The sequence below is a fragment of the Triturus cristatus genome, chromosome 2_1, assembly GCF_964204655.1.
Source record: "Triturus cristatus chromosome 2_1, aTriCri1.1, whole genome shotgun sequence".
Taxonomy (NCBI): Eukaryota; Metazoa; Chordata; class Amphibia; order Caudata; family Salamandridae; genus Triturus; species Triturus cristatus.
Genome location: NC_140581.1, coordinates 590,463,628 through 590,489,808, shown reverse-complemented (window position 1 = coordinate 590,489,808; position 26,181 = coordinate 590,463,628). Strand labels below are relative to the sequence as shown.

Below are 26,181 nucleotides of genomic sequence, written 5' to 3'. Positions count from 1 at the left end.
ACAACATCATTTAGCAGAGACAGTACAATACCGGAGGCATTGAGATCATACACAATAACTGCCGGTATTAGCCTATAGATAGTTGTTCAATCTATGTAAGTGTGGGGGCTGGAACCCCCCGTTCCTCTTCAAGTGAGCCCTCCTCTGAATCTGCGTCCGGCGTCTGAAGTGCTGCAACTAAGGCCTCCCATGCCCTCGCTGTCACATACACTTTGTCGTTGTTCATGCGTGAGGCTTGTTGCAATCGAAGTATACCCTCACTCCGCGCCCATTTAAGCAATTCTGCCCGCCATCTTCCCACCTTAGGTCCCTGTTGTGATTTCCAATCCATAGTAAGCTCCCGTTTAGCCAATACAAGCCCCAAGTCTAGGAATTTGCTAGTCACTTTTGTTCTGGCAGTATGCGGGAACCAGTGCAGTAGGCCCGGCTCTAGTGCTAATGTCCTATCAGTAACAATATTCAAGATGTCCAACACCTCCTCTCAATAGGTTCCCAAGTCCTTGCATCCCCACATCATATGCAGGAAGTCTGCTCCCTCCAGAGCACATCGCGGACATTGAGCCGCCGCCGCCTCGAAATACTGATTAAGCTTCGCAGGAGTTAGATACGCTCTATGCAGGACATAAAACTGTATCAATTGAAACCGGGCATTTCTCGTACTCTTCCATGCCCCCTTAACCAGTTGAGCCCATGTCTTCTCAGGGATTTCCTTGCCAAGATCCACTTCCCATTTCCCCTGCAGTGCTCGCAACGGGTATAAACTGGCCCTACGCTGACTCTGGTTCCAGCACAGCCTCATCGTCCATTCCTCAGTCATGAGCGGCTCAAGTCGCATCTTCTGTTGTAGTACTATGAAAGACAAGGTATAGCGCGGGACCCAACGACCCTCAGGACCATCCGGACCTCGGAACTCCCTCGCCATGGCCTGCATGAGCCACTGCTGCTGGGCTGCTAAATAATACCACTCAAAATCTGGGACTGCCATGGCCCCGTCCGCTCTTGGCCTTATCATTGTGGCCATTGCTACTCGCCTCCTGCCTGTCCCCCACAGAAACTCGCTAGTCATAGAGCGGAGCTGCTGAAACACAGAGCCCGGGACCCAAATCGGCAAAGTCCGAAAGTAGTATAGTAAACGCGGTAGCGCTACTATCTTCAGGAGCGCCACCCACCCCGCTACGGAGATCAGCAGCGCACTCCAGAATGCCATACTACCCCTAAGGCCACGCATGGCCCGACCTAAGTTGCCCTCCAGTAAATCGTCGGGGGCATGTTAAATATTAGTACCGAGATAAGACAGACATCTAGGCTTCCAACGAACCTCCATCAACTGGGGAGGTTCCTTCGCAGTCGGGGCCACTGGAAATAAGCAAGTCTTTGCCCAATTCACCCTCAACCCCGAGTAACGTTCAAACACACTAAGTAAGTGTCTCACGCCATCCAAGTCCGCCTTAATGTTCCCTAGGAACATCAATAAATCATCCGCGTATAGGGAAATAAACTGTACGTCTCCCCGCAAATACAAATCAGCATAGTAGCTCCCCAGTCGGGCATGGGATGCCAGAGGTTCGATGGCCAGAGCAAATAATAATGGAGAGAGCGGACATCCCTGTTGCGTGCCCCGTCCAATCGGGCAAGCCGGAGAGATCGTCGCATCCTGTGTGCACGCGCATTGTCGCCGACCTATATAGCAGCTCCGTCCACTCTACAAAGGATTTCCCAAGACCATATGCATGGAGGACTCGAGACAAATACGGCCATTCTAAGCTGTCAAACACCTTTTCAGTATCTACTGAGAGAACCGCCGTGTCCGGTGTATTAGCGCGACGCTCTCCCAGAATTCGCAGAAGTCGCTGCACGTTGGTTGCAGTGGTTCTCTTCGGGATAAAGCCCGCCTGGTCACCGAGGACCAAGTATGTCATATAGGGAAGCAGCCGGGGCGCAAGGATCCTACTTAAAATCTTATAGTCCGTCGTCAACATTGACAGCGGGCGATATGCCGACAGAGACAGCGAGTCTTTCCCTGGTTTTAACAGCGGAATGATAATAGCCTCTCGGGCAGAGCCCGGTAATCTCCCTAGTTCCTTGGCTTTGCGATATACCACCTGAAGTTTGGGGGTCAACGCGTCAACATATGCCGAATAAAATTCTATTGGCAATCCGTCTGACCCCGGAGTGTGTTTTGCGCGCCATATGCTTTATTGCGCTGCGTATTTCTCCCGCCGTAATCTCCTGCACCAACGGCTCCCCCTGGTCCTCCTCAAGACGTGGCATTCGTACTTCAGCTAAAAACTCATTCAACCCATCAGTCGTGCCCTGTAGCTTACTTTCATAGAATTCCGCATAATATGCTAGGAACATCTCATTAATCCCTCGCAGGGTATACTCCGGCATCCCCGTCGAGGCAGTCAAAGCTAGAATAGGTGTACCCCGCTGAGCCGGACTCGCTAACCATGCCAGGAGGGAGCCCATCTTATCTCTCTCTCCGCATGCGCACGTACTAGGTATTCCTTGTGGTCAAAGCAGCGTAATCGCTCCACTTGTGTCACCACCTCCTACCTCGCCGTCATAACCTCACTCATCTTGCAATCCAGGGTTCCCCGGGCAATCTTTCTCTGCCAGTCGCAAACGTTGCTCCCCCTTTTCTATATCCTGCAACAGCGTTTTCCGCATACCTGTCCTTTTAGCGATGCATAATCCCCGTATCACCACTTTAAATGCGTCCCATTCTAGGCCTAGGGTCGGCGCTGTCCCCCCATTCTCAAGAAAATAACGCTCTATTCCCTCTCGGACCTCAGCTCGAAACACCAGGTCCTCCAAGGCTTCAGGACGTAACTGCCAGGTGGAGATAACAGGCTGCTCACGGGACCATTGTACCGTCAATAGCAGCGGGTTATGGTCCGAAATTGTCTTCGCCAAGTACTCACTACAGCGCACTAACACATGAACATCCGGAGAGCACAGCCCCGCGTCCAGCCGCACATGTAAGTCATGTAGGTGAGAGTAGTAAGAGTAGTCGCGCTCTCCTATGTGTTGGGCTCACCATGTATCTATTAATGCCCATTCAGCCTGCCAGTCCTTCCTAAGTTTCGAAAGCTTATGGGCAGGCGCCTGAGGCAATGGGGGGTGAGACCTGTCCAGCTCAGCATCCAGGACGGAGTTAAAATCACCCCCTATTAACACTGAGCCTGTCAAAAAAGGTGCCAGTTTCCCCGTTAATGAGCTAAAAAAGGATTTCTGTTCCACATTGGGGGCATACACACTGCACAGTGTCACATCCCTCCCATCCAATCTACCCATGACAGCCACATATCTCCCTTCTGGGTCCACTAAATGCTGGGTCGGTTGGAAAGGAACCCCCGCCCTCCCCAGATCAGGGCTCCCCTGACATAGGCAGAGTACGTTGTGTAAAAAAGCTGCCCTCTCCAACGGTGCTGTAACACCCGGCCTTCGCCTCTATCTATATGGGTTTCCTGGAGAAAAGCTATCTGCGCCCCTCTACGTACCAGGTAATCATGGATCTTGTGGCGTCTCACCATCGTATGCATCCCCCGTACATTCCACGTAATACATTTCAACTCAGGTACTGACTCCATTATGCAACTTGTTCTCGCATCGTAACTGCCCTTCCCGCATTGGTGCACCGGTGATATGAACTTCCCCCAGCAAAACACCAACAAACCCCCCCCAACGCCCCTCCCCAGAAAAGGCTCCAAACAGCTAGTACCCATCCAAACAGTCCACCTAAAGTCCCTCTGGTAACTACCAGAGAGTCGCTCTAATAGCGAAACAAGGGGGGATGGGGGGGTCCAACACCAAGAAGACCTGGCCTGCTGCTTCATTGCACCACATCGCCAAACCCCATTATAAATGAATCTCCCCCCCCCCCCCCCCCCCCCAGAAAAGACCCCCCGACAAACGAGGACCCACATGCCCTGAGCAATCCGACAGGCCCCGTAACTCAGTTAGCGCTCCCCCATGTCTCCCCTTAAGGCGAACTCCACCCGTGTCAACTGGACCCTCTTACTAGGTATGTCACCAGATCAAGCGTCCACAATCTCATCCACCGTTCTGTGAGTAATGTGCGGCATGGCAACACTCCACGCATCAGTTCCATCTGAGTCTGATCCTTCCGAGCCCTTTTCAGAGTCCGTCAGTCTCAGCATCGCAGTTTCACTCGCCTGGGACAACTCTGTCACAGCCTGTAGTACCGCCATCGTTTCTTTCGCTGTTTGAGTAGTGGTGGGTCTCTGTGCTTCGTTGCGTCGTCTCCTGGAGCGCCGCTCACGGTGCGGCCGAGGTATATCCACCCTCTGTCCCCCAGTGCGTCCTGCTGCACCGACTCCTGCCCGGTAAGATTCCAGCCAACTCCATGCTTCGTCGGGGTAGTTATGAAAGATCGTTTTGCCATCCAACGATATTCGCAGCCTTGCCGGGAACATGAGAGAGTATTGGATGCCTTCGTTCCGGAGGGCCTTCTTAACCGCCAGGAACGAGGCTCGATGGCACTGTACCTCAAGGGCGTAATCCGGAAATAGTGTTACATTGCTATTGTCCACTTTATATGGGCCAGACGTACGCGCCCTGTGCAGCAAGAGGTCTCTATCTTTATAGTGGAGCAGACGGGCCACTACAGGCCTAGGGGGTCTCCCAAGCGCCAACGGGCGGGCAGGAGCCCTGTGTGCATGCTCCAACGTGTAAAACGGAGTCAGATCCTCCGGAGCAACCTCGGTATGGAACCATTTCTCCAGATAGTCAAGCATACTTTCCCCTTCAATCCCTTCCGACAGGCCCACCACTCGTACGTTATTCCATCTATTGCGTCCTTCGGCGTCTTCAGCCCTCTTCTCCAGTGCTTGGATCCTCTACATAACATCACTCATTTGAACATCTAGTGTTCTCTGCGATGGTTCCAGGGCTTCCAGAGTAGTCTCCGCCTGCTTCACCTGATCTACCAGCTTCGCATGGTCAACTCGCAGGAGTCCCAGCCCCAGCGACACCTGAGCAATGGCCTGCTGAAGCGCCTGCTTCGTGTCGGTGATCGCCCGGAGAATCTGATCCACCTGCTGTTGCATCATCCCCTCAGGAGGCGAATCAGCTTTTGCCTCCGCTCTCTGCTCCACCATGTCGCCGTCTGGCTCCGGGTGCGCCCCTCCCTGCTTGCCACGTGGCTTTCCTATGGCCGCACAGCTGTCGAATCCTTAGGCACCCCAGTCTACCCTTCCTGCAGCGCCGAAACGCTCAAGCGCTTGAGCTTTCCCACCGTCCGGTTCACAGTGATCAAGCCCTGGATAGGCAACGCAGCACTCCCTGTGATCAGCCACGAAAGTGGGCACACACGCAACCGGCTCCAGGCCCCAACATACATCTGACTCAGCCAGCTCGGACCCAAATCACAGCAATGTTCCCACATTGCTCTCTAGGGTGCTTGGCCGCCTACATCCACAAGTCCAGTGTCTCCCCTTCGGCTGGCAGGCAGCCGCGCCATCCACTGTATAACCCACCAATGCAAACAGGTATCCTCGGGGTTCAGAACGGCCCTTGCCGCCACAGGACTGCTCTGTGAGGATTCATGATTCTTCTCTATTGCAGGGCGACAGCTACACATCCACTTGGGCACCCAGCTCCTTCAGTCCCATAGCCAGGGCACCGCGGTACCACTAGGGTCTCCCCACCACCTCTTGGGCACAACACAGTACACAAGCACTCTATAGGTAGTGTTCAGGCATTGAATGGCGGCCCCTCCGGTCCTCCGCCGTCAATGGGGAGATGACCCCACCTCCGGCGGCAACACAGCGACTCCACGGCTCCCCGTGGATCGGCCTCCTCTGCCAGCAGGCTTTGCAGCCAAGACTCCCCACAGGCGTCCAGAGATCACCGCAGGCGGACACAACAACACCCTTTCCGTGAGGACTGGATATCGCTCAGGTGCTACTCCCTAAAGCGGCCGCTGATGATGCTGCTGCGCGGCTGCAGGTATTTCCCCCTCCAATTACCGTGCAATGCGGCAGGCGCCCACATCGACAGTAAGCTCGACCACAGTGCCGGTCTGCAGTTTAGTACCAGTGTCCCCGCGCTCTATTAAAGTGGAGGTATTGTTCATTGGGCGCAATCCACCGACCAACCGGCACCAGAAGGTCACTCAGCTCGAGCCACCTAGCAAGCAGTCTGGCCCTTGGAACTTTCACTGTAGCTGCGGAATGCTTTGAGCCGCCCCTGGGGATCTGTCGGCCAAACAGCAGTGCCCAAGCGCCCCCATCTGCCTGTGTCCTGTTTAGGGGCAAGCTTAAGGTAACACTTATCTGGAGAACATCCACGATGAAATGCTAAGAAGCCACCAGCTGGGTATGCATAAGGAGATCAGGTACAGCCTCTGCAACCACCGGAGACAAGAGCTTGTCGAACAGAGCGCCGCCGCGCCAGCCAGGACCGCAACCGGCCCTCTATGCTGCCAGTTATTTATCGCCAGCACCAAAGGTAAGAGCCTTTTCAATATAAATTACAAGTCTGCTGCCATTGCCCGGCTGCGTGTGTCCCCCGCTGCCTCCTCTGAATAGTGTGCCGGCAAGTCCAGCCGCTCCGCTCAAACCAGCACTAGTAGCGCTTAGCCGGCTCCGGATCACCGCTGCCACAGCCCCTCACACCGCCGCCGCCTGGTGTCCCAAAAGCTTCGGTCAGCTGCTGTCGAGCCCTCCACCACAGTCCTTGACACCAGCAACGGGTAGACGCCGGACCTCACCGCAAACAAAACTGGTCCGCAGCCGTCGCTAATCGCCTCCTCTGGAGCTACGCAACCGGCTAGCCGCCATCTTGCCCGCACTCCAAGCCAGCAACCTCCGTCGCGGTGTGCGCCAACCTCGGCAACGGACAGCAGGATCTCCGCCCACACGCTCCACTGGTCCCCACCGTCAGGGGGGGCCCCCTCCAGGGTCGCCGGTACTACAAACCGGCGTTTATGCAGGATAAGCAGTGGGGCCAGCCCGGAGCTCTCAGCTCACGCGACCGTCCTCATCGGTGTCCAAGCCACGCCCCCCCAAATCGCCTATTGAGAGCTTCCTTCATTCGCTTATAGACAATATGGTCTGCCACTGGCCTTCCCCAAGTGAAGGCTTTCCTTTCCAATCCCATATGTGCCATTAGGGCAGCTGCCTTAAACACAATTTTTAAGGCATGCGCCTTACAAGCAACTTCAAAGCTCACAAACCATTCCTAACTATTCTGACCTTCCATATAGACGTGCACAAGATCTTTGGAACCTTGGGCTCAGCCTGGTCTGAACTGTATGTAGAGTCACTTATCCCATATGGAGTTGCCATTGCTGCCATCCTAAGTTGCCATTGCTGCCATCCTAAGTTGCGCTCTCTCAGTTGTTATCTTTCCTCTTTCCAGCTCTTTCCTTTTCCTTCTTTTGTCTTTTCCCACTCTCTCTGCTTCACCCTTCCTTTTTCTGTTTCTCTTCTCTTTTATGCAATTTCTCTTCCCAGGTTAATTCCTCCTGTCCCTCCCTCCTCCTCTCTTCTTGTTCCTGGTGGACAAGTGTTAGCTTCTCCCTCGCAAACTCTCTGGCTTTCAGAAGTGCCAACTGCAAACTCAGGGTCTCTTCTAGACTCAATCCACCCGAGGGATTTACTGCTGGAACTGGTGCCAATGGTACCCTAGAAATTCATGGTGGGGTACATACCTAAGATATTCTAGAAACTAAAGGTGATGAGTGTCTTGGTGAAGCACTGGAAAATGCATTAGGGGATGCACTTGGTGTGTGTCTGGGATAGATCTGTACTAAGGGTATCCTAGAGTCTGAATCCACAGTGATGTCTTCCTGAGTTCTTATCATGGTTCCATCCTCAGTCAACTGCAGCCTCATCTTTCACCCAGTGTCTCAAACTGGTCCCTAATGAAATTAGCAAGAACCTCTGTTTCTACTCCAGGGAATTTTCCACCCTCTGTACTTACATAAATCATTGATCGGATCTATGGACATGGTGCTGAGGTCAATTCCCAACCCCGTGTTTTGCATTGCTTATGCATGTTGTCTTTGCATAGAAGAAAAGCGCTCTAGTGTTTCATTGGCAAGCTCCAGTCCTACCCGTTCCTTACAGTGCGATCGTGGTTATTTCCCATTTTCTGGCGGCCACATCCAGGGAAGGCTCACTAGAAAGCCTTATCTCAAGATCCTACTCTATCTCTTCGAAAACAATCAAAAGGGTCTTAGTGCCGCATCGCTACCAGCAGCAAGCCCCCAGGGCCTGGTAGGCCTGTAATACGTCTTACTTGCTTCGGCAGGGAGGATGCATACAGCCTCTTTGAGGGTGCTCCATATGCCAGCACTCTCAACAGTTCCGTTCCTGCTCAAGGGAGTCAGCTGCACGCTCACTTTGTGGCGGCTCTCTTCTTAGACTTCCTGGTCATGCACCGACAGCGATCAGAGGTGTTTCCACTCTTCTCCTGCAGAGTAATTTCCATGCTCCCAAAGGTTGGGGGGGATGTTTCCGATGCTCCTGATTTTGATCCCCTTGAGGTGGTGAAGCTCCCATGGCGCCCTTACTCGGTCCACAGGGTTAGGTGAGTTACAGTTCTCATTGCTTCTGGTGACCTACAGGTCATGGGCTCCTGCTCGAACCACACAGCACAATTGTAACAGGCAGCCCCTCCTTGCATACCGTGTTGCTGCACCACTGCCACGCAAGGCTTAGACCCTTACGGCACAGCAGTCCCTACAGCGGCCCTTCCTGGCATATGGGGTCGCCACTATGGTGTTGCAGAGGCTTCGGTCCTGATCCCAAGGCAGTCTTTTCCACTGCAGCCCCTCCTGACTCACGAGGTAGCTACAATGGTGCTGCACAGGCTTCCGGCCTTACCGAATGGCAATCTATTTACTCCACTATCTTCACAGCAGCCCTCTCCTGGTATAAGGGGGTCGCAGAATCAGTCCTGCACATGGGCAATGTTGGACAGGCCACACGAAGGGCTTGCTCCCTCCCCGCACGACAGGGCCCGAGCTCCGGCCCACCAGGTATAACCCACGAAAAGCACCCGTACCCCGTCTCCCGACGGATCTTCTGCCCTCGGACCTCTACTCATCACGAGGCCCAGCCCCACCGGCTTCCCCGGCCGGTTCAAGCCGCCATCTTGGGCCCTGCACCACGAGGCCGCGTGGCCTCACCCCGACCCTAACCCCGGGCCTGACCGGCCCCGACATCCCGGCACCACCATCCACCCAGGAGGTGAGCGGACCACTTGGCAGGTCAATGGGAGGACGCAGTGTCAAGAGCTCTTCCCCCGCCAGGTGTCGATCGCCCCCAGCTCCCCCAGGCGCTGGCTCCACCCCCTGCTGTGTGTCTGGACACCTTCATCCCGGGCCCTCCGACCTCCAAGTGCGAGGGTCCGGACATCAAAGAGCGCCTGCCCTATAACTGGGGCAACTCCGGAGCAGGAAGGCAGTTGTATCCTGGAGTCGAGAGACACCGAGAGAACTCAGCCTTGACGGACTACTGGCGCTGCCGTAGCCCACTCTTGTGAACCATCGTCCTGCCTGCTGGCGCTGCCGCGGCCTTCTACAACATCCATCCTCGTCGGGACCTGCTGGCGCTGCCGCGGCCCGTTGTAACGACCATCCTCGTCGGGACCTGCTGGCGCTGCCGCGGCCCGTTGTAACGACCATCCTCGTCGGGACCTGCTGGCGCTGCCGCGGCCCGTTGTAACGACCACCCTCACCGGGACCTGCTGGCGCCGCCGCGGACCGTACATCGACCATCGTTCCGGGACCTGCTGGCGCTGCCGCGGCCCGCACCAACTAAGCTCGAGGATTGTGAGCTAATCATCATCTCATCCAAACTACCTGACTGGTAGACAGACTGTCCCGCTACCCCTTACCCTGCTTTGAGAGACTTGAATCGAGGGGACCCCGGAGTCCAGACCTCCTTGTACCATTCGACCGTACCATAAGAAGTGCTTATAAAGAACACTGAACCTTATCCTTGTGTGGTATCTGTCTGTGGGGGGGGGAAGTTACTTATCTGTACGATCGCTGGAGACGGCTCTCCCCGGAGACCTCTCCTCCTGACCCCGGCCGACCCTCCAGGTCCGTCTATCCTTTCTAACATTGGTGGCCAGCGGCGCGATCCGAATCAACGCGTAATCGTACAGAGAGTAGCTCACCCCACGACAACAACACGATGTCAGCCAAAGATAGCAACTCCACCGAGAAATTCCAAATGGAGAAATTAGAAGAATACAACCACCGCGAACTGAGACAATTCTGCATAGAACTTGGCATTGCTACCACCGGCCTGAGTACCAAAGAGGATCTAAAGCACGCACTAGAGTCGTGGGCAGAAACTGGGGTCGCCGGACCCTCCGACCAAAGCAGCATCACACCAGAGGGGAACGCCACGGCTCCCGAGGAGCGGGGAACGGGCCTCTCGCAGGAGGAGATCCGAGAAAGAGAAAGAACCAGATTGCACGAGTTGGAAATGGCACGACTCAAGATGGATGGGGAACTCAAGTTAGCTGAACAGAAACTCAACCTCGAGCACATGCGGCTCCGAGATGAACGAGAAGAGAAGCAGAGACAGAGAGAGCTGGAGGAGAAAAAAATAACGCTCGAGCACGAGCGCAAACTGGCGGAAATAGAACTTCGGAAACAGAATAAAGAACTGGGGGTGCCTGAGCGACCACACACCCCGGGGCCAATCGAGAAAAAAGTCCACATCCCCAAGGATGTTGTCCGCGAGTATGTCCGAGAAGACGACATACAACAGTGGTTTAAAGCCTACGAGATCGCCATGACCTCCCACCGGATCGACCGGAGTGATTGGGGAGCCGGACTCTGGGGGAGGTTTATCAACGAGGGGCGCGATGCCCTACTGCAGCTCCCAGATCACCAAATGTCGTCCTACGACCACATGAAGGCTGCCCTCCTCACCCGCTACGGCCTCACACCCGAGATGTACCGCCAGAGGTTCAGAGATTGCACCCGGATCCCAGGTACAACTTGGGTAGAATACGTGAACTATTTCAGCCGTGCCTTCGAGGGTTGGATAAAGGGGAGCCAGGTCACCACCTACGAACAACTCTTTAACCTGATGGTATGGGAGCACCTGTCAAACAACTGCTTCGTCGAGCTCAGGCAACACCTCCTCGACAGTAAGCTGACTGACCCCCGGCAGCTCGCCGCCGAAGCTGACCGATGGGAAAGCACCCGAGTGGGCCGGAGGGGGCCACACGAACAGAACAGAAACAACCAAGGCCAGCACCGTCCTCGGGGAGGAGGAGGGGGCCAGGGGCGAGGGAGAGACGCCTTGCCCGCAACACCCGTGGCCAGCACCCCGGCTCCGGTCGGTCGGGGCAACCCCCCGTGGCGTCCTGGGGTCCGAGCCAACGTCACGTGCCACCGATGCCAGCGAGTCGGCCACTACGCCAATGACCCGAGCTGCCCGCAGAACCAAACACCCAAGCCCCGCCAGGTAGCTGCCGCCGCCCTGGGGGAAGAGCGATCATTGGAGGAACCAGAGGAGTATGAGCCGGCCCAGCAAGAGTGGGAACCGGCCGCCATGGTCCTGGCGTGCTTAGGGGGAAGAGACATGGTCCCGCGGGCTCCCCTACCCGCTAACACCAGGAAATATGGGCAGTGGGTGACCATTAATGGGCAGCGAGCCGAGGCCTTGCGTGACACTGGCGCCAGTGTGACGTCCGTCCGCTGTCACCTGGTGAAGCCCGAGCAGATCCTGCCGAACATTCTCTGCCCCGTCCGCTCGGCAGACAACTCTGAAAGTCTGTGCCAAATGGCCTGCGTTCCATTCGAATGGGGAGGGGTCTCCGGCCTGTTGAAGGTGACGGTCCGGGACGATGCCCCCGTGGACTGCCTCCTGGGAAATGACCTCGAGAGTTCCCCGTGGGCCACCGTTGAGAGAAGAGAGCACCTGGGGATGCTGGGCCTCCCGGACTGGGCCTGCATAACCACCCGGTCCATGGCCGCCCGTGCCGTCCCTCGATCAGAAGAACCAGAATGGCCAGCACCTCCGCCCCCAGTCGCCCCAGTAGAAGACACCGACGAGGCCAGCCTCCCAGACCCGACGGCCGAAGGGGACGCGCAACCCCAGGACCTTCCTGACCTGGCTCAGTGGCGTCAAGAGGGGGGGCCCACCCAAGCACAGTTCCGCCAGGAACAAAAGACCTGTCCCTCCCTCGAGGGACTCCGCCAACAAGCCAGCGCCCAGAACGCAGGGGACTCCACCGGAACTCACTGGGTCTACTGGGATAACGACCTGCTATACAGCGAGCAAAGAATCGCCGAGCTGGGGGCCGGTCGAGTACTGGTGGTACCTCTCCGCTTCAGAGACTTTCTGCTCAACCTGGCCCACGATGTCCCCCTGGCTGGACACCTGGGCCAAGATAAAACGTACAACCGCCTAGTGACCCACTTTTTCTGGCCGAAGATGAGGAATGACGTCCTGAACCACTGCCGATCTTGCCCCACATGCCAAGCCAGCGGGAAGAGTGGTCGGAAGCTGAAAGCCCCTCTGCAACCCTTCCCTGTGGTCACCACCCCGTTCGAGAGGGTGGGGATAGACATCGTGGGGCCTCTGGACCCCCGCACGGCACAAGGACACAGGTTCATCTTAGTACTGGTGGACCATGCCACCCGCTACCCCGAGGCGGTGCCCCTACGGACCGTGACAGCTCCGGTGGTTGGCCGGGCCCTAATGGGGATCTTCTCCCGGGTAGGCTTCCCCCGAGAAGTCGTCAGCGACCGAGGCACGAACTTTATATCCAAATACATGAAGTCCCTCTGGCAACAATGCGGGGTCACCTACAGATTCACGACCCCCTATCACCCCCAAGGGAACGGACTAGTGGAGCGTTTTAACCGCACCCTCAAGGGGATGATTGGGGGATTGGAAGAGCCCCTCCGTCGCCAGTGGGATGTACTACTCCCGTGCCTCCTCTTCGCCTACCGCGAAGTTCCCCAGAAGTCCCTCGGTTTTAGCCCTTTCGAACTCCTGTACGGGCACCCTGTGCGAGGGCCCCTCAGCCTAGTAAAAGAAGGTTGGGAGATGGCCCCCCTAAAGACCCCTCCAGACGTCTTCAAATACCTCCTGGCCCTACGCAATCAGACCCGGCGCTTCAGAGAGATGGCCAAGGCGAACCTCGAGGCCAGCCAGGAGGACATGAAGAGGTGGTATGATCACAATGCCTCCTCCGTTGAGTTCGAGCCTGGACAACAAGTATGGGTGATGTCCCCCACCGAACCATGTGCCTTGCAGGATAAGTGGACGGGGCCCTTCAAAGTGGTCGAGCGCAAAAGCCCCGTCACTTACCTCATCGACCTGGGGACCTCCCGGAACCCCCTTCGGGTCCTCCACACCAACCGACTCAAACCACACTTTGTGCGCTCAGAACTCAGCCTCCTGATGGCTACGGACAGTGGGGCAGAGGAAGACTCCGAACCCCTCCCGGATCTTCTGAAGACTCAGGAGAATGACGGCTCCGTGGACGGGGTCCGGCTCTCTGACACCCTCACTTCGGAGCAACGCCAGGGCTGCCGGAACCTCCTACTGCAGTTCGCTACCCTGTTCTCCCTCACCCCCGGGGTCACCCCTTGGTGTTCGCACGACGTGGACACCGGGGACAGTCCCCCTGTCCGACACCGGGCCTACCGCGTACCAGATCGGGTACGGGCCTGCATACAGGAGGAGGTGGCCAAGATGCTCACAATCGGGGTCATCGAGCCCTCGGACAGTCCCTGGGCCAGTCCGGTTGTATTGGTCCCCAAAGCCGCTGCCCCCGGCACCGCACCTGAACTGAGATTCTGCGTCGACTACCGGGGCTTGAACGCTGTCACCCGGACCGACGCTCATCCGATCCCCCGAGCAAACGAGCTGATCGACCGGCTGGGGGCCGCCCGCTACCTCAGTATCTTCGACCTAACAGCGGGCTACTGGCAGATCGGCCTCACACCCAGGGCTCAGGAACGGTCAGCCTTCTCTACCCCCGATGGCCACTACCAATTCAAGGTCATGCCCTTCGGCATGAAGAATGCCCCCGCCACGTTTCAACGCCTCGTGAACCAGGTCTTGGCGGGGCTCGAAGAGTTCAGCGCTGCCTACCTGGACGATATCGCTGTGTACAGCCACCACTGGCCCGACCACCTCCGTCACCTCCAAGAGGTCCTACGGGCCCTCCAGCAGGCCGGCCTCACAATTAAGGCCGGCAAGTGCCAAATTGGCCAAGGGTCTGTGACCCACCTTGGGCACCAAGTGGGAAGCGGGCTGGTGGCCCCGCTACAACTTAAGATTGCTGCCATCCAGTCCTGGCAGCCCCCCGTCACCCAGACCGAGGTCCGAGCCTTCTTGGGGATCACCGGCTACTACCGGCGGTTCGTGAAAGACTACGGCAGCATCGTGGGGCCCCTCACGGGTCTCACGTCCAAGAACCAGCCGAAGCGGATTAACTGGACCCCCGATTGTCAAGCGGCCTTCGAGAAGCTGAAGGCCGCTCTATGCACCGCCCCTGTGCTCCAGGCCCCCGATTACAGTCGGGAATTCATGGTACAGACCGACGCCTCCGACCACGGCATCGGAGCCGTCCTTTCTCAGTTAAACCCCGAAGGTCATGACCAGCCGGTGGCCTTCATCAGTCGACGTCTCCTGGCCCGAGAACAGCGCTGGAGCACCATCGAGAGGGAGGCCTTCGCAGTGGTGTGGGCCCTCAAAAAGCTCCGGCCCTATCTCTTCGGTACCCACTTCCGGGTACAAACCGACCATCGACCCCTGCAGTGGCTGATGCAGATGCGGGGGGAGAACCCAAAGCTCTTGCGCTGGTCCATTTCCCTGCAGGGAATGGACTTCACTGTGGAGCACCGACCAGGCCAAGACCACGCCAACGCGGATGGCCTGTCCCGCTTTTTCCGCCTCGACGAAGAGAGTCCCCAAGGAGATGGGTGACTCTCCCCGTCTTCAGCTGGGGGGGACGCATGTTGGACAGGCCACACGAAGGGCTTGCTCCCTCCCCGCACGACAGGGCCCGAGCTCCGGCCCACCAGGTATAACCCACGAAAAGCACCCGTACCCCGTCTCCCGACGGATCTTCTGCCCTCGGACCTCTACTCATCACGAGGCCCAGCCCCACCGGCTTCCCCGGCCGGTTCAAGCCGCCATCTTGGGCCCTGCACCACGAGGCCGCGTGGCCTCACCCCGACCCTAACCCCGGGCCTGACCGGCCCCGACATCCCGGCACCACCATCCACCCAGGAGGTGAGCGGACCACTTGGCAGGTCAATGGGAGGACGCAGTGTCAAGAGCTCTTCCCCCGCCAGGTGTCGATCGCCCCCAGCTCCCCCAGGCGCTGGCTCCACCCCCTGCTGGGTGTCTGGACACCTTCATCCCGGGCCCTCCGACCTCCAAGTGCGAGGGTCCGGACATCAAAGAGCGCCTGCCCTATAACTGGGGCAACTCCGGAGCAGGAAGGCAGTTGTATCCTGGAGTCGAGAGACACCGAGAGAACTCAGCCTTGACGGACTACTGGCGCTGCCGTAGCCCACTCTTGTGAACCATCGTCCTGCCTGCTGGCGCTGCCGCGGCCTTCTACAACATCCATCCTCGTCGGGACCTGCTGGCGCTGCCGCGGCCCGTTGTAACGACCATCCTCGTCGGGACCTGCTGGCGCTGCCGCGGCCCGTTGTAACGACCACCCTCACCGGGACCTGCTGGCGCCGCCGCGGACCGTACATCGACCATCGTTCCGGGACCTGCTGGCGCTGCCGCGGCCCGCACCAACTAAGCTCGAGGATTGTGAGCTAATCATCATCTCATCCAAACTACCTGACTGGTAGACAGACTGTCCCGCTACCCCTTACCCTGCTTTGAGAGACTTGAATCGAGGGGACCCCGGAGTCCAGACCTCCTTGTACCATTCGACCGTACCATAAGAAGTGCTTATAAAGAACACTGAACCTTATCCTTGTGTGGTATCTGTCTGTGGGGGGGGGAAGTTACTTATCTGTACGATCGCTGGAGACGGCTCTCCCCGGAGACCTCTCCTCCTGACCCCGGCCGACCCTCCAGGTCCGTCTATCCTTTCTAACAGGCAACAATACGTTTGGTGTAGTTGCTGTCTCCTTGCACAGGGAGTGCACTCAACAGGGCCCCTCACTGGACCTTGCTCCCTCCAACGCTATCCTCTTCCTCACAGGGCACACTGCTCTTGACAAGGAGGCAGGTACTCATGATCCAGGCTCCAGAATAGTTGGTCTTGGTTCCCAGGGTGATGTCCCCTCATCCAGCAGGGAGACTAGAAGTCTTTTTCCCCAGTCCCGGTCACAGGCAGCAGTAGTCAGAGCTTCCCCTCCTCCACAACCCGTCTGGTTGGGGTCTCAACCTACCCAATTTATAGTCCATTTCCAGACACCAAAAATGACTTATGGTTTGGGTCTTTCAAGTTTTATTTTGGGGTTCTGCTTCTTTTCAAGTACAAACTTCTCCTCTCCCTCGTCCCTTTGAAAAGCGCCTGTCACAGCAGCAGAAGCTCTGATAGTGCTATAACACAGGCCATGGGAGTGACTATAATTCACACCTGGATGTATGCCTCATTTGCGAATGGTTACCACTACCTTTTAGTAGTTGGTAAAAACATGAATGTTTTCCTGCTGTAATCCGGTCACAAAACATTCATACATACCACTGAGATTCTGTATTTGGAAGGGATGCCCTTAACATGCCCCTTCCACATACCGACTCGGTGTGTATGTGCAATTGCAAGTTGTGATTCGGTAACTTGTTACTGAATCTCAATTTGTTCTTTGTACATAAGAAAAAGCAATTTTGCAGTCTGAAACTGCGTTTTCTGGCTGTTTCAGACCGTACAAATGGTTTGTACATATGACCCATTGTTCCTAAGTGTCCAATTTAATAAACTAAAAGTACAGCTCATGTAATGCTGTGCTTTGTTGAAGACAATCCACGCTTGGAAACACTGCGTTTAACATAATTGATTGGTCAGCAATACTATTTGCCCACTGAAATTTACATGCGTAATTGTACTAAGTTTTAATTTCTACACTAAACTTACATTTGCTGTTCATGTAGTGCATTTAATGGAATGGATATGATTTGGCATTTTACTACACAGTTGGTGAAATTCTTCAATCCTTTTTTTCACCTGGGATATTTTACGTTTTCTTCTATTGGTTTTGCCCATAATTGGGCCTTTGCAGTCAGTCTTTGTAGTAGGACATGAGAGATGGAAAAGAACTTTGTTCAAAGGATGTCTCGTTACCTTTTGCTTTGACCATCAGGCCAATTAAAACAGATGCAGTTTGAAGAATGTTATGAAGAAGCTAAAATCTACTCCATACTCTGGCTGTAATTCCACTTACAACATAGGATGGCTTTTTTACTTATATCATTGAAGGAAATTGCAAAATGCATTCACAAATACACAAACCTTAAATTATGCTACACTTTCACAAATTATAGGTTGCTCATAAAAACATATGTTCTTGAGACCCTTATCCTTTTTTTAATCTAGGGCTAATGAGAGGATTTATAACCAATCTCTGCCCCGTTAGCAGTTTATTACATTCAGTATCAGCTCACTGCATCCTGTAGCCACTTACTTTCACATGTCTTAGATCTGCTTCCAGGTGTTCTTCATTCCACCCCAGTTTATTAGCTGACTGCATTTGATAGTTGTTGTCCATATTTGTTCTAATGGAGCATCAGGTCTTCACTACCACTCCTCTGACCAAGGAAGATAGAATGCTTTGAGGCATTTCCGTGCCTGCATGCCTGACCACTGTGATTGCCAAAAGAGATGCTCTCTAGTACTCTCTCAGGCAAGAGAGGCAGACATCTAAAGAATGGTAGCAGTGTGATTCAGGCCTCCAACAGGAACTGGTTGGATGAGGTAGGAAAGAGACAGCACACATGAAATTCTGCTGCCTTGTCCTCTCTGTGCTCAGAGCGGTAAAAGCAGGTCTTTAAAAATAGATTTTGCTGTTTTTGACTTTTCTTCTCTCTTCACCCTCCATTGTGACTGAGCAGCCAGTGAAAGGACATTGTCGATCTGTGAGGGCTGGGCGACCACTGTGGCATACAGCTCAGTTTCCAGAGAATCTGGTACTGTGCACAGAATAAGCCTCAAAATAAGCATTATCACTCATTGTAAATAAGTTTCAGAATGTAATATGCCCTTTATCTCAGTACAGGCTTTTGGTTGTACATATAAAGATCCTATTTTTGTCAATTTTGTGGCTCCTCTCTTTTATACTTTGTCCTATATTTGAGTATTGTTTTTCTTAATAGAAATCACAGCTGTACACTGCAGTTAATCTTTTGGCATCTGGAAGTCTGTCATCTGATAACAAAAAAGATAATGCTCTGAAGACCATCCAAAGGGCGGTCCATCTTTTTCCAGGTAAACCATCACATAAATATGTACATACCTTTGCTGAGTATCACATCAGTGTTTCTTGGTTTGATTTTGCCCTCACTTCTACATTGTAAACAGTTTGCACTGATTTGTTTTTTTAGGTAATAGAAATCTGAAATTATCAATCAGGCACTGAATAATCAGTGTAACTAATATCCCATGCATTCAGCTACTGTAATGTAATCTAATAACAGAAGTATTACTCATACTATTACGCCCATAACATTTTCAATGTGTTTGTCAACCGGAAATCTGACATTTACGAAGTACACATATTATTGAAGGGTGCTCCATTGTTGATGCTTTTCTTTCATATATTTGCAACATATTTAACAACCACAAGTATATAGTATGCACATGCAGTCTATTCACTGAAAAAACAAAGGTTAAAGTTGAAGTTATGGGTAACTTTAGTTTTGCAGCATAAATGCACATGCTGTGTAATTATTTGGCCATCTAGTGATTGTGTCAAGAAACTTTTGTGTATTTTTTTTTTGTGGGCATTGGCGACCATCATTTGGTGGTAAGTCCATCCCTTGTGTGACGTCAGACGGCACCTGGGAAGTTCCTGTGCTTGGTCGCCAACTTCAGATTCTTTTTTCTGCTGTTGGGTCTGAAAACACAACTGTGGAGCTCTGAATATTTTTTTAGAAAAAAGGTAAGAAGTCAAAAAACCAATAAAATTGCCAAAGACCACGACAAAATCCAAAGCTGAGAAGGGGAGCCTTCTCAATCCTGATGGGGGACCCCGCCGGTAAGAACAACGTGGTCGTAGAATGAAGAGACAGAGAGTGGTCATGTAAAATGCTCCTTTTAAGTTTTGCCCTGTAATGCCATCACAAGTTCGCCAAAAGAGACCCCCACGAAGTCTGAAACCTTTGCCTTCCGAAGAACGAAGGCTGCGAGGCCTGCGCAGAGTTTGTACTAAAAACACTCAAAGTACAATGTCTACAAATGCTAGAACTTTACGCCATGTAGAACTCTGACAAGGTGCAGGGATAGCTCAAAGACCTTGGTTTATACAGCGAGGATGAGGAGAGAGTCGAAGAGGCCGAGACAGCATACAGAGAGGAGTCAGACTGCAAAGTCTATGCAGCCAATGCTTAAAAAAGGCAAGCGCCAAGGAAGGCAGTGAAGGATGCAGAAAAGAATAAATTGAAGGTAGCAAAACTGCTGAAATGCATAGATGGTAAACCCTCAGACTCAAAGTCCTCGAAAGTGGCCTCAACACCGTAATACCCGACGACTTAAGGTCCGTGCAAACGGAAAGAGCCACATGAGTCCCAACACAAGGACACCAATGGGGGCAAACCGTTGACAAAACCCTTGATGATTCAGACTCCGACTCCATAGGGGGTGACAGAAAAGGTCAAGGACTCAACGCCTAAAAAGAGGACATTGCCAACCCTGGTGGCCAAACAAAGAGCCCTAGAGGTAGAGCAAAAGAAACAAAGGCTTGAGGTGGAGATGGGGGCCCTGCTCCAGAGAAAGGAGGAGTTTGAGGACTCCTGGCGGTAGTTTAGAATCCCGAGCAAACCTTCAACAACTGCCGAGGTCGAAGATGATCAAGCAGGCAGGGTGGCCCTGCCACTTCCCGAGCCACATAAAGAGGAACAGGAGGGGTGCTACAAGCTTGAGGAGGTAGAAGAAATGGCAATGTTCGACGAAGAAAGTCAGTTTGAGGACACATTGCAGGATCTCGACGCAGAGTCGCGTGAAGGTGTGGAAAGCTAGCACTTGAGGCCTTCACCACCTGATGACCTGTCTCTTTACAGCTGCCTCATAAAGAGGGATGCAGACTCTTATGGGGTGCAGTCCGAAGAGGAGAAAGAACAATCATGCTTCCTACTGGAGACAATAACATCCTCACAGAAGGCAAATCTAGATTTGCCAATGCTCCCCAGCATCGTCTATCAGGGAAAAGAGGCCTTCCGAGAGCCGGCCACAGCAAGGACAGTGACACAAAGTGGAGAAGAAGTATAAGCATTTCCACTCAGGAACCCAGATATATAAAGAAAAGCGTCTTGGCAGACTAGATTATTGTCTCCACCTCAGGGAAAAAAACAGTGTCCCTACATCAATGGGGCCACCACCAGGGAAGGAGAGCAAATGGCTTTACCTGGTGGGGAGACAAATGGATAGAAAAGCTGCCACACAATGGAAGAGATTTTAGCTCAAATGCGCTGGTTTACCACTAAACACACCAGCAATGGGAAGAGATAGAGGGCTTAATGCAACACCTCACTGAGGAATAGCACAAGAGGGCCAATGGCATAACACAGGAAGGCAAAAATATTGCCAATACCTGCCTTGAATCCGAACTGGATGCTGCAGACATAGCCATTAGACAAATGTGTACTGAAAGAACGCTCAGGAGACATTCCTGGCTCATAGTATGGGGGTTCAAAAGTGAGGTACAAGCCTCAGTAATCGGCATGCCCTTTACAGGCAATGCTCTGTTCGGGCATGCTGTGGATGATACCCTAAAGCAAATAAAGAAAGAGGACACTGCAAAGGCCATGTGAGCATTCCAGTTCAGAGGAGAGGCCAGCAGACTGAAGGCCCACAGGCAGGGGGGCATTGACATCCCGGCAGCAGCAACAGTTGTCCCAAAGTACAACACATTAAAGTTCAACTCCACAATAACAACATTCAGCGAGGCAGTCCTTTCGGGGAAAGCCAAGAGGAAGAGGACACCCTCACAGTGGGGGAGGATCAACAGGCAAGTGACTCTGCCACCACACAACCCCAGCACGAAACGTGGGGGGGAGCATAGGGGGATTCCTCAATGAGTGCAGGAAAATTACATCAGACAACTGGATTTTAAAGATATGACCGGGATACTGTATATAAATCAGCTAAAGACCTCCACACATACCCACAGCGACCAAACACTTCAGGGGCCAAGAGATCCCACAGCTCAGAAAGGAAGTCAAAGAACTCTTCTAAAAAAGAACTATGCAAAGGGTTTCCCCAGAGGAAGCAGGCAGCGGGATCAACTTCCACCTACTTTCTGGCCCTAAAACAAGACCTAACACTAAGACCAAGACTAGAGCTTAAATTTCTAAACAAGTTCATACAAACTCAACATTTCAAGATGACGACACTGTAAGGAGTAACATCACTCATAAGGAAAGGAGACTAGACGCCTACCTACACATACCAAGGAACCAAGGGCACAATAAATATCTCTGGTTAGTCTTAGACAAAATACATTCCCAGATCTGATAGAGACTACTAGCCGCAGATTCCTTCACGTAGAATTATCCCCAGGCGTGAGACTGGATCCGGAAACTTTTTGCCACAGCATCCCTGCACGCCGGGGGCGGGGCGACATCACGCAACTCCGCCCAGGCGTCGTCCGCGTATATGACTTCAGCGAGGTCATGTAGGCGCGCTGGAGCGGGTCTTATGTCAGTTTTTTCCTATACCGCGTGCAACGCGGATCTGATCCTTGCGACGGGCCTGTTAGGGCCCCTTTTTCTTCCATTTCTTTTTGGTGGAACAGTGTGCAAATTACTTGGGGATTTAAGTCTTGCACATTTTGTGGGCGTCATATGTCGGCGACGGACCCTCACCTCATTTGTATGTGGTGTTTGGCGGAGGATCACAGAACCACATATTGTGCGGCGTGCCAACAGTTTAAGCCGAAGTCGCGGCAGGAGCGCCGGATGAAACTACTCTTGGTGCGTCTCTCCAGGTCGATGTCTATCTCGGTCTGCTTCGGCGGACGGCTTCATATTCAGCTGTGGTCGTCATCCTCGCCCTTCTCCGATGTCACGTGAGTGTCGCTCCCCGGTGGGTAAGTGTCACAGTTTGTCCCCGGGGGCTGGTTTACGTCCTCCCGGGGGCGTGGACTCTCCGCGGGTGATGCAGCCCTGCATGTCGTCCTATCCACCGTTTCCTGGTGTTGGGGCGTCGAGAGTCCAAATGGAGATATTCGCGGCGGCTTTACAGGCCTCGCTGGCGTCTCCTCCTCCTTCCCCTCCTGGGGCGTCTGCGGATCCCTTGCCCTGCGCAGGGGCCTCCGCGGTGGCTCTGGCGCCGACTGGTTCGGATCCAGGCTTGGAGGATGTGGTGCTGTTGGGGTGCGGCTCCTCTGGGGCACCTCCTTCAGGCCACGGCGTCTCTGCCTCACTGCAAACTCCCGCGGGGGTCCCTGTGCTGTCGCGGGAGGTCGCCGGGGCTCAGGTCGCATCCCGAGCCCCTCTCGGTGCTTTGACAAGGTGGTCCTGTCTAAGGCCAAGGTGACGCCGCTACGGCGCCGGCAGCAGCTGGACCGTGCGGAGCCGCAGGGGTCGGTGGACCCTCCTCGTCCCGCTCCGGGTCGAGGCCGATGGAGGACCCCTCGGCCCTCCCCACAGGCGGCTGCCTCATCGGAGGGCGAGTCGGAGGTTGGATCGTCCCTGGCGCCGACACATGGGTTGCCGAGCGATCTTCACCTCATGTTCACGGCTGTGGGCATCCTGCACATGGGTGACCCGGTGGCTCACTTTCCGACGGACCATCTATTGGAGGTCCTCCACCAGGGCTCTGGTGGGAGGGAAATCTTACTTCCCTTTGAAGGTTTGCTCCTTTCTTCCTTGACGGGAACTTGGAGGCGTTCTGCCTCAGGGGACCCGGTGCCTCAGCATCTTCTGCACCGGCACTTCCCGGTGACGCGTGACCCGGCGTGTCTTACCTTCACCTCTCAGCCACTAGCCCCCTTTTGCAGACTGCTTTTCCCTCCCTGCCGCCATTGTTGTCTCCGCCGTCCCGAAAGGCCCACTGGCTGGACTCTTGGGGGCGCAACATGTTCGCTTCGACCAGCGCAGCCCTGCGGGCCCTTAACACCTTGTGTGTGCCGGCTAGGGCCTCCTCCTGTTTGTGGGACTCGGCTGAGTCTCTGGGATCTGCAGCATCCCAGGAGTCTGGTCAGTTGGACTTACGGCATCATGCATTGGATGGCTGGGAGCTTGCGGCATTTATTCTCCGCTCCGCTCTGGACATCTGAGGTGCTGGGCCGGGCCATGGCTTCCTCAGTCGCTCTCCGTCGCCATGCTTGGCTTCGGGACGGAGTATTCCCTGAGAATATTCGGGAGCGACTCATCGACCTTACGCCTGTTGTTCCATGCCGCGGCCGACTCCGCCATCCAAAGGCTCTTGGCAGGGCTCCGTCCTCCTCCTCCGCCTTATCCTCCTCCGTCCCCTCCTCAGTGACTTCTGAGTTGGGTTGATTCTGGGCCTTTTTAGGCCGGCTGTTCTGGCTGTGGAGGGTGTTTTCTGGCCATTTACGTCCTTCCTTGGGACTTTGGCATTGTTGGCTGCTGGACGGCCCTTATGTTGATTGTGTGTGGGTTCTGCAGGAGTTGTTGCGCAGACTTGGCCCTGAGATTGGGCCTTCTGCTTTGCTTGGGCTGCTTGTCAAGCCTTCAACGGGGTGCTTTTTTCCCTGTGGCTTTTTTGTTTTTTCCTCTGCTCGGAAGTTCTTCCAAAGAGGGTTCCCATATCTTGGGACTTAACGTACCGTATGTGGGGTAGTGGTAGCTGTAATATGGCTTGCGCTCTGTTAAGAGGGTTCTGGTCGCCTTCGGGTGACTGTTCTCCATGGCGTTTAGGTGGGTTGCTTTTGCTTCTTGAGGTCGTGTGCGTGGTCACTTGTAGTGGTGGCCCGGGCATCTCCTCCTCTCCCTGCTCCTGTCCTGAGGTCTGGGATGATCCTGTATCTCCCTTGCCGGGCGTCGCCTACTCGGCCTTCCTGGGGCCTTGGGCTGTTCTTGCTTCTGGCTTTGACTGCCGGCGCTGTTCTGGCTGGCAGGCAGCTCTCCATCTGGAGTGGGTTCGCCTTCTTTTCCCTAGTTTCCTTGGGCCCTCTAGGCTTCTTCTTTTTCTTCCGCTTTTCCTGTCTTGGCATTGGGCGGAAGCTATGTTGACTTGTGGGGGAGTGGGGTGCTTCGGCCTCTCAGTCCTTGCCTTTGGTTCCTCTGCTGTGAGTGTATGAGCCTCTTCAGCCTTCTTTCCCTCCTACATCACCTTGAGGGCGGTGGGGTCCTGCTTGTGGGGTTTCCCTTGGCCTGGCAGGGGCGAGGTTCTACCTGGTCCACAGATCTGGTCCCCTGTGGGGCCCTCTGTTCTGCATTGGCTGGTGGGGTCCTTTCGCAGACCCTCCTTCCCAGGGGTTATTGCTAGGGTATCTATTCTACCTGAAGGAATCTGCGTCTAGTAGTCTCTTATCAGATGTACGAGTTACTTACCTTCGGTAACGATGTATCTGGTAGAGACGATTCTAGCCGCAGATTCCTTCACGGCCCGCCCTTCCTCCCCTATTCTGCGAGGACCCTTGGGTTGGTCTTTGGCACTCGCCTCCCGGTGGGGGGCTGTATCTCCCGTGAGTGCCTTCCTTGTTCTTGGCGGGCGACTCCGTCTGGGAGGTGTTCATTCCTCCTTTGGCTCTTTGCAGGATGCGTTTCTGGTGCGCCGGTGCCCTGCTTCTCTGGCTACTCCTGGTTTGGCAGGGGATTGCTTTCTATCCCTGTCCTCCCTCCCCTCCCTTCCATTGCTATCCTCTGATTAAGGGTCGTCTGGCCAGGTCTTGCCCTTGTCCCTTCTGGGTGGATGCCCTCTAGGTTGGGGTGGCTTGGGTGTTTGTTGTCCCTGTCTGTCTTGGGCCTGGTCCCATTCCATGCTCAGGGGAGGGGTGGGTGGGGGGGGGGGGGGATTTACCATGTCTATCCTTATGTAGACAAACGTCTAGTAAAGGAACACTCAACCGAAAAATGCCACAAACATATGCAAACTTTTGTTGCCACAATTCAACGCCTTGGTGTCACCATAAACCACAAGAAGTCCTTACCTCAACCGGAACATGTGATTGTGTTCCTGGGAACAACCATAAACTCAATGACAGCACAAGCATTTCTGATGGATACATCTGCCAGTGGATTCCTTACCTTGTGAATATCCCCTGTGCCAGCATTCCACAAATTTTTTTCCCCAGCTCTCCATGTGGACGTCATAATTCCACGGCTCCGCTCGCGACTCCCTATGACTTCACCGGAACCATAAGAGAACCACGTCGGTGTGATGACGTCAGTTCCCTTTTTTCTGCGCCGTCGACGCGCAACGGTTTTCCAGCACTCTCCTTGATTGTTGAGTTACTTTGTAGTCTCCTTTTGGGTTACTGTTTCTGGAGTACTCATGTCTTCGTTGAGGAAGTCAGGTTTCAAGCCGTGTAGGGAATGTGGGGGTCACATGTCCATCACTGACCCCCATGAAGACTGGTTATGGTGCCTTTTATCGGATCACGACGTGGAAGACTGTTCATGCTGCAGGAAAATGCACTAAAAGAAAGAGAAGCGAAGCTGTTCATGGCCAAGGCAAAGAAGGAGGGCAGAGGTCGAAAAAGAGACAAGCCGGAGTCGTCGACTTCGCACTCGTCGAAGTCGAGAAGACACAAGAAGAAGTGGAAGCATGACTCTCGGTGCCGATCGACGAAGAGTAGGGCCTCGATGTCAAAGTAAGGACTTGGTCTCTCCTTCGCCTTCTCCCCGTGTTTCTCCAGAGAAGTCTCCTTCGCCAAAGTTAACTCCGGCGCATGCTATGTATGGTATTTTCCAGAGAGCAGCCTTCCCATCCGGTGCACCTTCAGGTCCCGTGGGTCCCATGGCGTTCAGTTTGGGCGTGCCACAACACTACGCTCAGGCACCTTTTATGCCCTTCTTGCCGATGGCGCCATCATGGCAGTTCCCGGGGCCGTCTGGAGAGCCTTTCTCATAA

At 54.3% G+C, this 26,181-nt stretch overlaps 1 protein-coding gene across 2 annotated transcripts in view; it reads left to right on the top strand.

Moving 5' to 3' along the window:
- SKIC3 (SKI3 subunit of superkiller complex) overlaps positions 1–26,181 on the top strand; it is a 1,406,584-nt gene that overhangs the window by 889,380 nt on the left and 491,023 nt on the right. For both annotated transcript variants that reach the window (XM_085632495.1, XM_085632494.1), the window contains exon 34: positions 18,300–18,411. In XM_085632495.1, coding sequence (XP_085488621.1) covers positions 18,300–18,411 — 112 coding nt within the window. The remainder of the gene's footprint in view (positions 1–18,299; positions 18,412–26,181) is intronic.